Source organism: Pelecanus crispus, chromosome 1 (genome assembly GCF_030463565.1).
Source record: "Pelecanus crispus isolate bPelCri1 chromosome 1, bPelCri1.pri, whole genome shotgun sequence".
NCBI lineage: Eukaryota > Metazoa > Chordata > Aves > Pelecaniformes > Pelecanidae > Pelecanus > Pelecanus crispus.
This window is the reverse complement of record NC_134643.1, coordinates 49606117-49621563: the sequence shown is the minus strand read 5'-3', so window position 1 is coordinate 49621563 and position 15447 is coordinate 49606117. Positions and strand designations below refer to the sequence as shown.

General features: G+C 37.7%; 1 protein-coding gene across 3 annotated transcripts in view; it reads right to left on the bottom strand.

Annotated features, from left to right (window-relative positions):
• Positions 1-15447, bottom strand: part of TMTC3 (transmembrane O-mannosyltransferase targeting cadherins 3) — a 35638-nt gene that overhangs the window by 19981 nt on the left and 210 nt on the right. The window contains exons 2-6 of one of the 3 annotated variants that reach the window (XM_075708524.1): positions 8038-8139; positions 7115-7229; positions 6310-6526; positions 4477-4695; positions 256-355 (exon numbers count right to left, since the gene is read on the bottom strand). In XM_075708524.1, coding sequence (XP_075564639.1) covers positions 256-355; positions 4477-4695; positions 6310-6498 — 508 coding nt within the window. In that variant the 5' untranslated portion in view covers positions 6499-6526; positions 7115-7229; positions 8038-8139. The remainder of the gene's footprint in view (positions 1-255; positions 356-4476; positions 4696-6309; positions 6527-7114; positions 7230-8037; positions 8140-15447) is intronic. The other 2 variants (XM_075708535.1, XM_075708545.1) reach the window with 2 other exon arrangements.

The following is a 15447-nucleotide window of genomic DNA, read 5'->3' as shown; positions in this document are numbered from 1 at the left end:
TTGCATTAGTAGAAGTCAGTACAAGAGTCCCCTACTCTAGGTGTTACAAAACAACTGAAAAAGTGCTTAAGTCTTGAAGGAAAAAAAAAGGCAATTTGTAATGGACAGTACTAGTACGTGGGTATCTTGGCGATGAAGGTTTTTTGTTGTATGGACTTGCTGAATAACCAATACATCCATTGTATCACCATTTTAAGAGCTCTATTGATCAGTGGTACAGAAATTAAGTTATGTATATATTTGTCAGTCATTTACCTATGGTATTATCTGGCCCTTTAGATTTTGTATATGACAAAAAAGCAGCTAGAAAAAAGATAGATGATAAAAGCTCTGCTCTGCCCACAACTCCAGTTACCTGAAATGAAAAAGAAGAAAACACAAGATTATTCTTCTAGTGACTATTCTAGTGCTAGAATAGTGCATGACTGATATACTATCGGGATATGCATAAACAAGATCTATAAACCAAGTTAAAAAGGCTAAGAAGAGTAAGGCTGCTTTCAGTTCAATCAGTACTGATTTCAAGAACAGGATGACAGAAGTGGCTGGTGGCCACCTGTGGCTGATGTGCCCCTAAATATCACCGTTAAGACAACTGAGAAAAGTTGTACTTTCTTTTATCTTTAGTAACACCAGCCACAAGCAGCATTTGAGGCAGAATTCGGGCACAATAACAACTGCCTTCTTCATAATAACTTGGAAGAAACTAGCTTTCATCAATAGGAGCTTTTAAGTGAAGCCTGACAAGGACATTGTACATACATGTTCTGCAGACAGTATATAGAAGGCATATAGAAATTATGATTTTTATTTTTGTTCATACCTTTTCTAACTGACTGAATGGATCCGAACCTGAAAGAAGCATTCCCTTGACTGGTGCTATGGCAGCTCTTAGGTGAGCAGTCAAGAGTTACAAATAAATTGATGGCAAGCTCTGTGCAATGGACTTAAAGAATGACTCAGGCTTTACTACAGGCCTGGCAATTTTCTGAATGATAATTTGGTTGGCAATATTAAAATTGCAGGTAGTGCCCCCTTTGGTAATGAGACAGAGAGGAATGGATCTTATGAAAATTTGGAGAAGTGCTAAAATCCATAGGGCAGAAGGTTGTTTCAGAATCCCCAATGAAATACAGATTAAGTTCCTTTTCAGAAGCTGTTTTCAAAAAACACTAAGGTGCAATCAAAGACCAGAGATGGAAGACAGCTCACTATGTTAACAGTTACTGCAGTAGCCACTGTGCTGACCACAGTACCATTTAGGACTGCCTTTCTTCCTCGTTTGTCCTCTTCTGTAATGCCTCTGATTACATCCAAATTTTTGCAAGTAAGCTGGCTGAAAAATGGCATGCTATCCTGAGGCAGACAGTCATATTTAGCTAAGAAAACGTCATAGCTCACCATTTAATTATGATGCTGCTGAAAACTGACTTTCAGCCATCCAGACCCAGCTATAAGTTTTATTGCTAAGTATGCTCTTGGTCAAGCATGATTGATTCAGTACAGCATAAAAAGAGAAAGTAACTCAATATCCAAGGTCACAGTGTAAAGAAAACATACTCTGGTGTTTCCATTGGGAGTAGTGTACGTTTACCAAAGAACTCACTGAATCATGCACAGACAAAGCATGCTTCACAAGTGACAGGACATCAGAGTTTGCATTAACATTTTGGAGAGTATACAGGTGTTTGTTTCCAAAATGCCTTAAGATGTTTCAAGGATTCCTGGTCTGGATCTCAAAATTGTGCAGCATTAAGACAGAAATGAAAGAGAACTTTGTACATGAGTTGAAAGAGATCATTAGTAAAGCAAGTGTGCTGGTGTGCCTCCACAGTCCCCTGCTGACAAAAGAGAGATTCTATTTCTGGATACAAATGTGACTTATGAGAGAAAATTCCAACATTCACAAGGTTAGTTGACATCCTGTAGCTGTAAAGGTGGTTAACATGCCTCTGGCCAGAAAAGTAGCAAAGTAGCTAGAAAGACTGAACTGGAATTCTAAAGACAAGGACAAATGAAACTGTGGTGCTGTTATTCAACCCATTTTCTCAAAAATTCTTCCTCAGAAAATTATATATTACCACTGCAAGAGACCAGCTTCTCTCTGAAGTCAAGCAGAAAATTATTTTCTATTTATGCTGCTCTGCTAGCTTCTCCAGGAAAAAATAATTTATCATAAGATAGGTAAAGGTTTGAAATGTTCATGTATTGCATCTGCTGTTTCAAACTCTTGTGCAGGGGAGTAGTAAGTAGGAGACTAATTTGAAGGAATTCAAATCAGATCCATTTCAATTATAAAAGATACAAAAGGTACCATCAAATTACATAAAAACTGGGAATGAGACCTGTTTTGGAGTTTTCACTAAAGTCTAAGTCAGTCAGTTGGCACCCAAATCCTCAGTTCTAAAATACAGCTCATTATTACCTCCTCTTTTCCATGTATGGAAACTTCCAGTTGTTTTGCCTTTTATACATGTGCACAGGTCTCAACTGCCAACTCTAAGAATCCTTTCTTGGTTGCATGTTAGGCAGAACTCTCAGTGCAAACACTTGAAAGGATAGAATGCACTATTTCTCAAAAGCAGAAAATTTAAATTGAAAAAGGTGCGGAAGGAGGAAGAAAACCCCTTAACTGATTCTTCCCTGAGTACCTAAGTACAACAGCAGGGGAATTCAATAAGAATTGCACTTAAATCTCACAGCCTCTAAGTGTTTTAAGTACAGCACCAAGTTCTACCAATCACACAGTCTTAAAGTGCCCTCATGTGGCTAATATCAGGGATTACACATTTATTACCAAATAATTTCATAACTGCACATAACTTTGTTAATACATTGCCTTACTCAATAAGCTTTCATTACACAATGTTTTGTAGGATTCGTACGATACTTTTTGCTAACTCTGGTGCATAGTACTAAAAGCAACTGTGTTACTGTTATCTCGTACAGAATCTGACAGTTTGAGCATGACAAGGAATCATCATATTTGGAATGAAAGTGATAAAATTACATAGGATGATCTAAGCCATAAACTACTAATGTAAATCACTAGCAACTTACTAATGCTCCTGTAAAGATACTATCACATTTGCTACAAAGAGGCAAAGCCAAACTTTGAAACATAAACCATTTTTTTTTTCAAAGAAACAGAAAACCAAATTAAATTAACAAATTACTTTTTAACCCATATTTTACCCAAGATTTTATTAGGGTTTGTGCTTTCAAGCACCAAAGGAAACAAAAATTTTCAGGTGTTTAATTTTTTGCATTTTTAAACATGTCACTAACAACTTCTAGCAAGGACATATTAGCAGCTCAAACAGCAGCCAATTATAAACCCCATGAACTTAATTCCTATGAAGATTTGCTCAAAATATGCAGATGCAGGCTACTGAATTGCTACTGACAGGGATCTGTGTCTTTAGAGAACATGAGAGAGATGCAAACTCTTAACCCAAACAAAACAGGACCAAAAAAATACAACATGAGGTTAGAGCAAACCCTTCTCATTTTCTTAATATCAAAATATACTCCCCCTCCCCCCCAAAAAACATGTTACAAAACCCCAAAACACCAAAAATGGGGTAACACCTCCAAAGAAGCAAAAGTTTTAAGCATTTTCAGTTTTCTGAAAATCAGCTAATACTGCAAGGAAAAAGAGACTGAGAATGGGCTCTGCAACATGTGTGAACTGGAATCTAGGAAAGCCAATCTAAGTGGTGCAGAAATAACAGCAGAGAATTCCACAGATCTGCTTTATCAGTGTTCCTGACTGAAGCAAATCTAATGAATGGCGATCACAAGACTCCATTTACTCCACAACACTACAAGCCTGGTTGACCTTTAAGAAGTATATAAGACAGCTTGTATACATAATGCTTTTCATAGCAGTGAAAAACTCCTTCAGAAGCAAAGGAAAGGTAAATATGACAGGCAAGAAATGTACTTCCTCTTTCTTATCTCAGATATGTCAAAAAATGGAAGGTTCAAACAGAATGACCCTAAGCTGGATGTAGCATAGCAACAATCCTAGAAAAAGCCCTGCCAAGATAGATATATTGACATAAAAGAAAGTGGACAGAACAGACTTGGTGATTAGCTAAAGGGGAGGGGAAATTAATTAAGAAGTATTCATAGTATTTGCAAAATATGACACTGGATGAATCATCACAGAACACAAGTATCTGTGTAAACTAAAGTACCCATCATCATAAAAGCCAATGTTCATGGCAGAGACCTAAGTTATTTAATAACTAAATTAATGTTTCTTTAATTATTTTTCAGTAGCTGCATGGAATACCAAACAGCTTCAAGCATTAAAATTTGTCACCTCAACCATTCGTTCCAAAGGGCAGAGTAAGTACTAGTAAAATCACACACCTGTTTGAGTTACAATATATAAACAGATACAAACCCCATGAAATTTAAGGTTAATTAATAGTTTGAACAAATTAAGCACATAACAGCTATACCTACCGCTTCAGTATGTATTGGGTGCACTGCAAAGAGCAAGGATGCAACTACACTGCTCCTGTTGTCCAGAAAAAGTTTACAGACCTTGAGGAAGACTACACAAACCACCACATGAAAGACCAGATTTAGGAAGTGGTAAGAAACTGCATTTAACTCGCTGAACAAATAGTTTAGGCGAAACGTAAGAACTGTAAGGGGACGGTAAGATTTATGACTCCTCTCCTAAAAGAAAATAAATAAATCAATCAGTCACCACCAACTTAGATATTTTGGAGTAAAAGTCTTATAAAAAAAATCTATGCATACATGATTCCCCCCTCTATTTTCAGGCATCTACCTTCAAAATAAAGACCTGAAAATCAGCAATACTAAATAAAAAAAAAAAAAAACCACCCCCAAACAAAAAACTAGTGAATGAAAACTCAATTAAAAATGTTAAACAGAGAAGTTAATTCTGACTATTTTTCCTACTTCTACATAGTTTTAGTGTATTATTCAAGTATTTTGATTACTCTGCCATTTCATGTTTTAGATAAGTATTTTATAAAATAAAAATCTGGTGCATTCAGCTAAATGTATTATCTACATATTTTCACTATGTCTACCAGTCAATATGTCTATGTTGCCCGTTACTCCACCCATAAACCCTTTTAAAAACTACACTTAACACCATCTTCCTGCTCCAAAATGCATTTGTCAACCCACAGCCCGTTGATACTTTGCTGTGTGTGTCCATAAAAAAAAAAAGGAAGAAAATCTAAGAAAAAACTGGAGGGTGGGGACAGGGAACCAATTTGCACATACAGACAAAAACACAAGATAGGGAAAAATATTTTAAAAGCCATGAATGATCAAATTAATCTGACTTCATTTAGTTAATTTTAACCCAATTTTCAGTTGGTTTTAAGTGCAAAATCAACATTGAATGAGATGGCTTTCTCACGCTCCACATGGTTAGGGGTTTTTTTGAGTAAAAACATGTTGAAAAATACTACTTGAAATTTTACTGGGAGGAGTTTAGGAACCCATTTACTCTCAATAACTACAGGACTAGACAGCATCTGAAAAGGAGTCTGGAAGCTTTCATTCCAGGGTCATATGCAAATTATGCATCAAAGTCTATTTGTAGAGCTAGCAGTTAGCATCTCACAAGGAACTAACCCTGTATGTTATGGGCATAAGAAAACAGAAGATTACAAGGTGGAATGCCTTGATAGGCAAAAGCTTGTCTGTCAGAGAATTTTTATGCATTTGCTCAGCAATGGCATCATGTGTAACTTTCTAAACTATATGTAAAACCTTTAGCCATAGCCATTTAATGATGTTTATCAACAATTTTAATGCAATGCAGCTTTTCAGAGAAAAACATAGCCACTCTACATGGGCTACAAACCAAAAACTACAAACCAAAAATTCACATAAACATACTTAATCAAAAAAATTTAATGGAGTCAATACCCATTTGCTAACTCCTAGCTTTGATGTTTAAGGGTGTTACCTTTCCTCCCAGGCTGCAATTGTATGTCAATGCCCAGCTTTTGCAGGAGAAGGTAAAATGGTCAGTTGTCCAATTTTGATATTGGAATTAGATAACACACAGCATCTTTAAGTGTGAGGTGTGACTTCATTTTCTTACAAGTTCTTTTATTGAACAAAGGGAAAGGATATAAGTGATATCTGTTTGTGATCTTATAGTACAAAACACTAGCACCACCAAATTGCATCAGAAACAAACTATTCTGTTAAAACCACATTAGGGGAAAAGAAGTGTAAAAACCTCTCTGCAAGGTTTTTTCCATTTCCTAAATGCCTCAAAGTGTTTCACAAACAACTTACCTCAGACATCGGAGTGCCCCAAAAGTCATTCTGAAACAGATTTTTTAATGGAGTAGAAGGATGCAAATCTTTATTGTCCAAAATCGCTGAAACATCATCAAAAACAAAGCCACAAAAGAGACTGTTCCAGTAGCAGGCTGCCACCACACCAACTATTAGTGCTGCTTCCTTCAGGCTTACATCAGCCATCTTCTCTAAGAGTTTTCATGGACAAAAGCTGAAATATATGGACAGAAACCTGAGTAGTTTTACTGATTGAAAACTAAACTTTATTTATCAAGTCAAATTAAGACATCCAATATTTTAGAATGACATTACATATCTAAAAATCATTAAGATAGCTTTCCTTAAGTCTCATCTATCTTACACAATTTAGCGTTTAAAAGAAATACTCTCATTAAAAGGTCTCACCCCTAAAAAGCCCTCACACAAGCTGGATACCCTGCTACGTTTCATGCTTTACTAAAAAAAGATTGATGATAAATTGTGATGTAGTTTTTAGCAGACAGCTATGCAGTTCAAGCGAATGCCGCAAACTGAAGAACTATGAGAATTAAGCTCTCTTGAACCCTGAGTAATTTAACATCCTGACACAGAACACTAAGTTATCAAAAAGGTAGACAGTGTGTTAATTATTCATGGTTTTTAGGCTTAAAGGTGTTTCTCAAAATATTTCAAAAGCAATTAAGAAAAACAAATTTCAAACGTTCTGAAGAAGAAACAGGAAACTTGAAAAACTTTGTAAATACAGGTGTTCAAGAACAGGTAAAGAAGGACACTAGTAATAATAAAAAGTTAAACTTACCATTGAAGCTTACACTTTGCTCATTTGCGTTCTTCATAGAAGTTCATGAAAACGTCATTTTTTTCTCAACTCTGCCAATTGGTCCGATGTCACTGAACATTCATGAGAGTCCTGTCTAAAGAAAAAGAGCATGCAAAAAACCCACTACAAATGAACTTTATCTCACATTATTTTCTCTCATCTGGTGTAAACTTCCTAAGCCCTATAAACTATTAAAGAGCAGTTTGGTGATTATTGAAAAAATAATATATGGGTGACCTGATCGACAGGTGAAAATACAATGGATTGGGTTGTTTGAAAACACTGTTCTGCCTTGGAAGAATAAGAAGGTAACTACAGGTCAAAGGCATTCTTTTTGAACACTGGTGGGCACAGTATGGATTACTGCCAATTGTTAGGACCAAAGATATTGAAAAGCTACACAGTTGAACACTGACTTAGTTTTGAGAAAAAGGATAGATGACTCAACAAAAATGTATAGCATTTTCTCCATCAGACACAGAATGGCTACTATTAGCCAGATAATTTGGATCCATAAATACGTAAAAACATCAGCCTTATGTCTATCAGGGTTCACAAATTAAACCTGATGAGTTATTTGGAAGCTGTAGTCTGTTTTATTGTCCTAAGCCCTGAAATGCTGGTGATTTTTTTTTTTTTTTGCTTTGGTTTGTTGGGTTTTTTTAATTGTGTTCAGGTTTAAGTATACCATCTTCTAAAAACAGGCCATAGAGATATCTCATCCAGACAGGTAATCTCAGTTGTGGTTTGCAGTCTGGGCCTGAGAGCATGACAATCACCTATCTCAACTAGTGGTAAAGGAGCAGTGATACAGGTGCAACAAGATGCAGGTGCAGTTAAACTAAAAACCAGGACAAAGATCATTTAAAAGGAATCACAGCAATACATTCAGTGTTACTCACATAATGGCAGTGAAGGTTTTTTTCTTCTTTTGTAGTACTTGGAGCACTGGCTATTGGTGTTACTTCAACCAAAAGTGAGCCTTTTTTCAAAGCTGCCACCACCTTTGTAATAAAAAAAGGAAAAAACCCAATGTTAAATGGGAAAGGATGCTGCTACATCTTTTTGCCAGGCTGGATCAGAGTACTTTAAAACTCTAAGCCAAGATTAAGTCTGAACATATTTATGGTCATCTTGGCAGCCAGGAAAAAAAATTTTAAAAAAGACAAAGCATGCTGCAGGAAAACATGAAAAGACAGCCCACTTTTGAACTGCGACTCACCAGTTTTTTAGTTCCCCCCCAAAGAACGTGGAGGAGAAGAAACTGCTATTTCTTACCCTGCTAGAAATAAAGTTTGAAATTCCTTGTTTGCAACAGCTTCTGAACAGTGCACTTCCTACTTCTTGAAGTTCGCTAGTCCTACTGAAAAGCAGTGACATCTGAAATGGACCTACAGTGAACTTGTAATGATTTTCCAGCATACAAGCCTACATTTTTTAAATACGGTGTTCCAAAAATTAATGGGTCAAGATAATATCGCCACGCAGAACCAACTGTAAGGTTTATTTAAATTCACCCTTTAAGAAAAAGCACCACAAGATGAGTAGATTTTCGGCGAGTTGAGACTTCTTTATTAACAATATAGGTTTACTGTCTTGGTTGAAGCTGCAAGCCCTTGCAGATACTGCTTTGCGTATCCAAGAGTAACTCTGAGATAGTTTTTTAACAACCCTACTTCAGAAACAGTTACTGCTACCCAACTGGGGGAGGGGGGTGGGGGGGGAAGGATAGATTCCCAAGTATAGCCTCCTATCAAAAGGAAAAACTTAACCAACCTCAACTACTTTTCTTTTTGTAGATTTTTACTTTTCTTTTCCCTACACAGAATATATGTCAAGACAGCTACTTCACCTTATTCCTATGCAATTCTCATGCTTTCACAAGCCTTTCTTTTTGCTCTGAATTTCTGGTATTTCTTCCACCCAGAACTCTAATTTACACCACTACTGACCACGCTGTTCCCTGACAGAGCTCCATTTACCTACATGCCAACTGTACGGAATACACTGTTTTCATTTGAATGAAAAGGAACTCTTAGGTATAAAGAAGTTAAGATTTTAGCTGCATCCAAAGTCAGGTTTAAGCAGCTAGCCCACCATCAGAGAAACCTGTTTGGGAACTCCAGAAAAAATTCACCTCTAACATCACAATTTTTTAATTTGCAATTCGCTCTCTCCTTTACACGCACATTTCAATCACAGATATGATTGCAAATAGATGGTTATAATTTGGTCTTTCAAGACCAGTATTTGAGCCACAGACAGTCCAGGCAATTCTGAACAGCTTACTAAATTTACTGTAAGGAATGAACATATGCAACAAAATGCATTGTTCTGGTTTTAGCAGCAAGTCACACAACACACTGCTTGAACTGTGCCAAGCTTGGTAGCCTCAAATGCCATATCCCTCTCAAACTTTTGTCATGTGTAAAAGCACTAATAGGTCTTGGCAACAGACAGGTATAATGGAAATCCAGAAGAGCCCCCATTTTCCAGCAATCTGCTTCCAGGGCAAGCACAAAGAGAAAAATGGGAAATTCAAGGCCACGTACAATCTGTAGATTGCACAAAATTGTAGCACAGATACTTTACTACTTCTGACTTGCATTCTGGCATTCTAAGGTCTTATTTTCCTGAAATATATTGCAAAGATACACAACATTAGGAAAATTATGTTTTCCACCTGGTCTGATTACAGGGTAGTTTAATGTTTTTGCTGAATTAAAGCTTAAATATGGAAAAGATGTTTTTACAGTCCTTTATGTTAGCATAACAAGGCAGATTTTGAGCAAGGCTCACCATCAGACCTACCACTTCCTATCTGCTACTACAGCTGGGTCTACCACCAAATTCCAAGCTTCAAACCTGGAACGATCATCAACATGTTGAAAATGCAAGAGTAAAACAGAGGGAGGCTTATAAAAGCTCATCTGAACTTGGTAAGCCAGGCAAAAGTATGTCTGCCATTAATCTCAGTGGAAAAGAGCAATTGCTATTTGGCAGCCAACAATCTTTTCACACCAACTCATCTGTCATCAGTTTGATGTTGGAAAGTGAGAAGCCATATAAGGAGTATGCACGCCTGAGAACCTCGTAGATCACAGATGTGCAAGAGGCTACTGAAGCGCTGGTATGATTGGGCTCCTCAAGCAAGTCATGGTGAGTGCATATACTCCCCTTCTTGCCCAACAGACATGTTGAAATTTGCTACAACTCAAGTATTGTCTTGCAAGTGCCAGCACTTCACCACTCCCAGTGATGGGTATAGTGATAAATACCTGTAAAACACACTGCCTAACAATTTGTTTATTAATACAGGCTTGCTGTGAGGGAGAACCACATCACTGACTGCTCCAACACAGGTAAACAGATTGACTGTCCCTCCAGTTATTTTTTCATCTCACCTATCTGCTACTTTCTCAGCTTGTAAGACTGCCCATCAGATACCTTAACCACCCCTTGGGCTGTACGACTGCCAGTTTGTGGTCTATGGAACAGCCACAAAGCCCCCATTTGACTGGATGAAATCAGGACAGACACATAATTACCAAGATCTCTGTTGGATGTTTTTATTTACAATAATAGCTGAACATGTCATGAAGAACATACAGCTGAAAACAATAAGCAGCAAGATAAGTCTTGCGAGACAGAACCTGCACCATCGGGAGAGCCAACTGTAGAAAACAGAATGCCCAAGCTGTGGAAAACACCTGATTGTTAGTCTAATTTTCTCAAGCTGTTTGGCACAGAAATCCACATTTTGCATTGTACTGTTTTTATGTCTGTACAGAGACATTCACTGGAAAGAACAGACAAGAACCAGAGCTCCCAAGCAGGTTTTGCTTGTAAGGTATGTAGTTTTCCTCTTCCAACTTGTTGGGAACCCTCTATGAGTTCATCCAGTCTTCTCCTTCAAGAATTAGAGACAAGAATAAGACATAACAAAAAAAAAAACCAAAACACCAACAACCCCAAAACCAAGACTCTTTCCTAAAAGTAGGAAAACAAAATATTTCTCTACAATCACTACTAAATCCATGACACTACAGACGATTTAGCACTGCATACTGCAAAATAATAGTAGTCTGCACAAAAAATTCAATTAAAAAAAATGCATAATGATGCTCTAAGAGTATCCTCAGTTGGGAGATTTGGGAGTGTGGAAGCCATTTTCTGCCCATATGAAATTAGGAAAAAATTAGGAAGTAGTATTTAGGAAGGAATACAGCTGCAATCCCTAAATATGCAACAGCTATTTAGCACTCAATAATTAGCTATCACCTAATAAACATGCTATCTGCCACCTTACATCAACAACAGACCCTTACAGGAGCAAGTATATTTGTGTTGATTAGACACATCTTACTACCTAACTTTAGAAACTTAAACATGCTTTTATAATTTTTTCTCTACTGGGTGATGGCACCTGCTGCTTTTATACCCTGAAGGCTGCTAATGATAACTTCTGTTCCGATGAAGCCTACTTCAAAGAAAATGTTCTATGCAAGTCACTTTTTTCTAAAGAAGAAGAAAAGACATGGGTAGTGGCAGTAATAGAGAATTTGAAAACCATGGCACTTCTGTATGGAAAAAAGCTTGTACAGTCCACCTAATCCTGCTTAGGATTTCCACAGAAACTGACAGGAACAAATGTGATCATTAAAATTCATCTCAAACAGATGTCCCAATTGCAAAGTTTCAACCTATTTCACCTTTTGTATAAAAGCTCTTACTACTCCTGAAAATACTCAGCATAATTGGCATATTATTTGCAGCTTTTGATACAGTATTTTGAAAGTCAGTTCACGCTGTCAGAAAACTTTTTTAAAATTCACATTATTCACTGTCCATAACAGAACACTAGTTACTACAATGTAAAGACTGATTTTTTTTTTTTTTAAATCTCATATTTGGAGAATATTTTCATTCACACTTCATTAAATATTCATAGACATTAAAAATACAGCTGACACTTTTCAGTCATACCAAGCTGTTAACATTTTCAACCACAATCAAACTGCAGGTGTTCTCTGGAGATGACAATGTAAGCACCAGTGAGGCAACAGAGTCTGTAACTCCACAGAGTCACTTTGATAAACAGCGCTTTGCGCATGCAATGTGAAGCATAATTACTATGTAAATCTCAAGGAACTTAATTTTGTGTTATATTAATTAGGCTGCTGAAAACAAAAAACAGGCAATTTGTGTATGGATCAGGCAGTTTCTTGAAAAGCTTTGAAAACAAACTAATGAGCATTTATGCACATACCTAATCACAAACGTGGGCTTCCCACTCTCCTGTTTGGAGTTCTAAAGCCACTGAAGAGATAGACACACACAGAGGAGCTGCCAGAAAATAGTTGTGCATCTCATTTACTCTGGAGACATGTCATTTGATAACCACTGAGGTCCTGAACTTTTTTTAAAACATATTTACAGTTCACACAGAAAATAATCAAATTATCAAACGTGGAAGAAAACAAAGACCTGTTAAAACCACTCCTAGATTTATTTTTTTTTCTTAACAGGTGAGCAACAAGTTAATCTAAGAGCTGGTGGCTGAATTGATGAGTATCAGCAGAGCTATATACAATGGGTTACCAAACCCAGTGGTACAGTCACTTAAAAATGGCATTTTAATTCAGCTTCTGAGGCTCTGCTGATGTCCTAATTTGTCTTGCCTATTTGCCACCCTTTTTGTATTTTTATTTTTGGATAACGTAAATATTCTTTCTGCTGACTTGATATGAGTGTTTAATGACAGAAAGAGATCATCATTTTGTTTCTGTTGTCCCTTTCCAACACAGCCTTTAAATTTATCTTCTCTTTAAAATGTTGCTCCAAGGTACAACTCCAGTATGAAACAACTTAGATGCACAGCTGAGATTTAAATTATTGGGTTTGAATCTTATATAGGAGAATGCAAGCTTCCTCCCAAGAAGATAGGAGGAGGAAGAATGCAAAACATGCCTGGATTTCCCCTTTCATCTTGCTGAAATCCTAGAGCAGAACAAATATAACATGGAAAGTTTTACCGTGGCAACCTTCCTCTGCAAATACTGCAGGATCAAGACAAATGGGACTAATCTCAAGTACTCTTCAACCCCCAGCAAGGCAATGGCTCCCAGCCTTCTCTTCATACAGTTCTGAAGGATCAACTAGATGAGGAATGGCAGCTCTGACACGTGTTGCAGGCCAGAAGAAAGACTTCCCAGGGGGAAGTCTGTGAAGAGCTTGCGGGCAACCAAGCAGCTGAACTAACACTCAGGACATTTTAATATACTCCGGTACAAAGAAGGCTCAAAACATAAAAAACATTGGGTGGGATGAAGATACTGGTTTAGCTGGTGGTTTAGCTTCAATCTGTTCAATGCAACTGGTGCAACAGTCAGATGAAATACAAACTACATAGGTATGGTTTGTATTTTAAGGTATTTTATACCTTAAAATGATTAACAGAATCTCACGCTTCAAAGTCAAACCTTTAGTGTTTTTTTTCTTGTTGGAGGTTTTTTGTGTCCTCATAGGACACTGATGCAAAAATATTGTCTCTAAAATAATGCTGATCAAACAGGTCAACACTCCCAGTATTCTAGAAATATAACAGCAGAAATTGCATGTTTGTTAACTCCGAAAAATAAACAAACAAAACCTACATGGGTGGCATAAGCTGAAAAGACAGCTTTTAGACTCTGCTATGCTTGGTCTGTACATGACTTCTTGGGGTATTTTTAACAACATTCCATTAGATTTTTCATACTGCAGTTTTTGTATTAGGTCTTTGAAATGGCATACTGTTATCAAAACTGTGGTTTAACACGGATGCCTAACTCTTCTATCAGGGTAGGTCAAGCTATGTACTACAGAGCTAAAGTGTTCTTTGGCTCCAGAACTACAAGCACATATTGCCACTAAAAGAAGATCCACTTATACCAAGTTTGTCATGCAATTAGATGTGATGCAGAACAAAAGAAAAACTAATTCACTTGCTCTAAGCCATTCTGTATTTTAAAACTTAACCCCACACAAAATGAGTGAATACTTTCATTCTTTTCATTCTTTTTGCACTTTTGGAAGTTTTCACGCCCACCTCAAAATCTCCTTCAGTTCTGCATCAATCTTCTTTACTAGCTGCACTACACAATTATAACCTAGATGAGGTTTCACTACCAGTATATGTAATGGTGTATTTTCTGTTGATTCTATAACAGCACAACACTCAAAAATACTGAAGCACATTAAATAGCTATACTGGCCTTAACAGCTTGTCAACCTGAAGAAGAGGATTAAAAAAAAAAAAAAAAAAGGAGTTCCTATTCAAAAGCATCCTAACATCAATGGATTATTTTATTTTCTGTATCACAGGGGGATCCACTTCCTAAAAGCTCATGTTATAGCAAAGCAGCATTATTCTCTATGGATCACCCACTCCACCTGTAAAAGTCCCTCCTGCTAAGAAGTCGTTGTTTTACCCTTAACCATAATGAATTTTACTTTTAGTAACATTTCCCATTTGTGAAATATAATCCAGCCTCCTTCCTTTCCCTAACTACAGAGTTTCATTTTCTTACTCCATATAGAGCTGTAATTAACCAGTCTCTGACTGAAGTATAAAATCATGAATTAGGAGTTATGCCATGACTGGACCAAGTTACATAACTATAAGGAGTGCCAAGCATCTTGCGTCTTGTCAGCCTTCGTTAAATATCAACATTAATCAAGAGATCGCAAAGAAAAAGAAAACCATGAATAAAACAGAAGGCAAGAGTCCAAAGATGACATTATGATCACCTTTCTCTTTCCATTAAGTAATAAAAACCAAATCATCTTCAGCTCTCCACAGCTGTTGAACAAATACAAAGACATACACACACCGCAAGCGGTTGCTGGTTTTCCGTTTTTATTTGAAAAGATCTGTTCATACCCATTTAGCTAAAACACAGGATCCCAAATTTTTTGGGCCATCAGATCACTACCAAGGCTCAGATTTCCTGGCTGGCCACCAGTACTCAATGGATCCGAGTAGTTTACAGATGTGATCTTTTCCTGCACCGCTCTGTAAGCTGTAACCTTCCCCAGGCACCGCGCCGCGACGATGCCCGCGCCCGGACGCTGCTGCCTGGGACCCGCGGCCACACCCCGCCACCGCCCCGGCCCGGCTGCCCGCGGCGCTCCCGGGGAGCCCGGCGGAGGGGGCCGGGCAGGCGGCCGCTGCCAGGGAGCCTGAGAAAGGGAGCGGGCCGAGCCGGGGAGCGGGCCCGGGCGCCGCTCAAGCGGCACGGAAGCGTGGCCAGGCACCGCGGCCACACCGC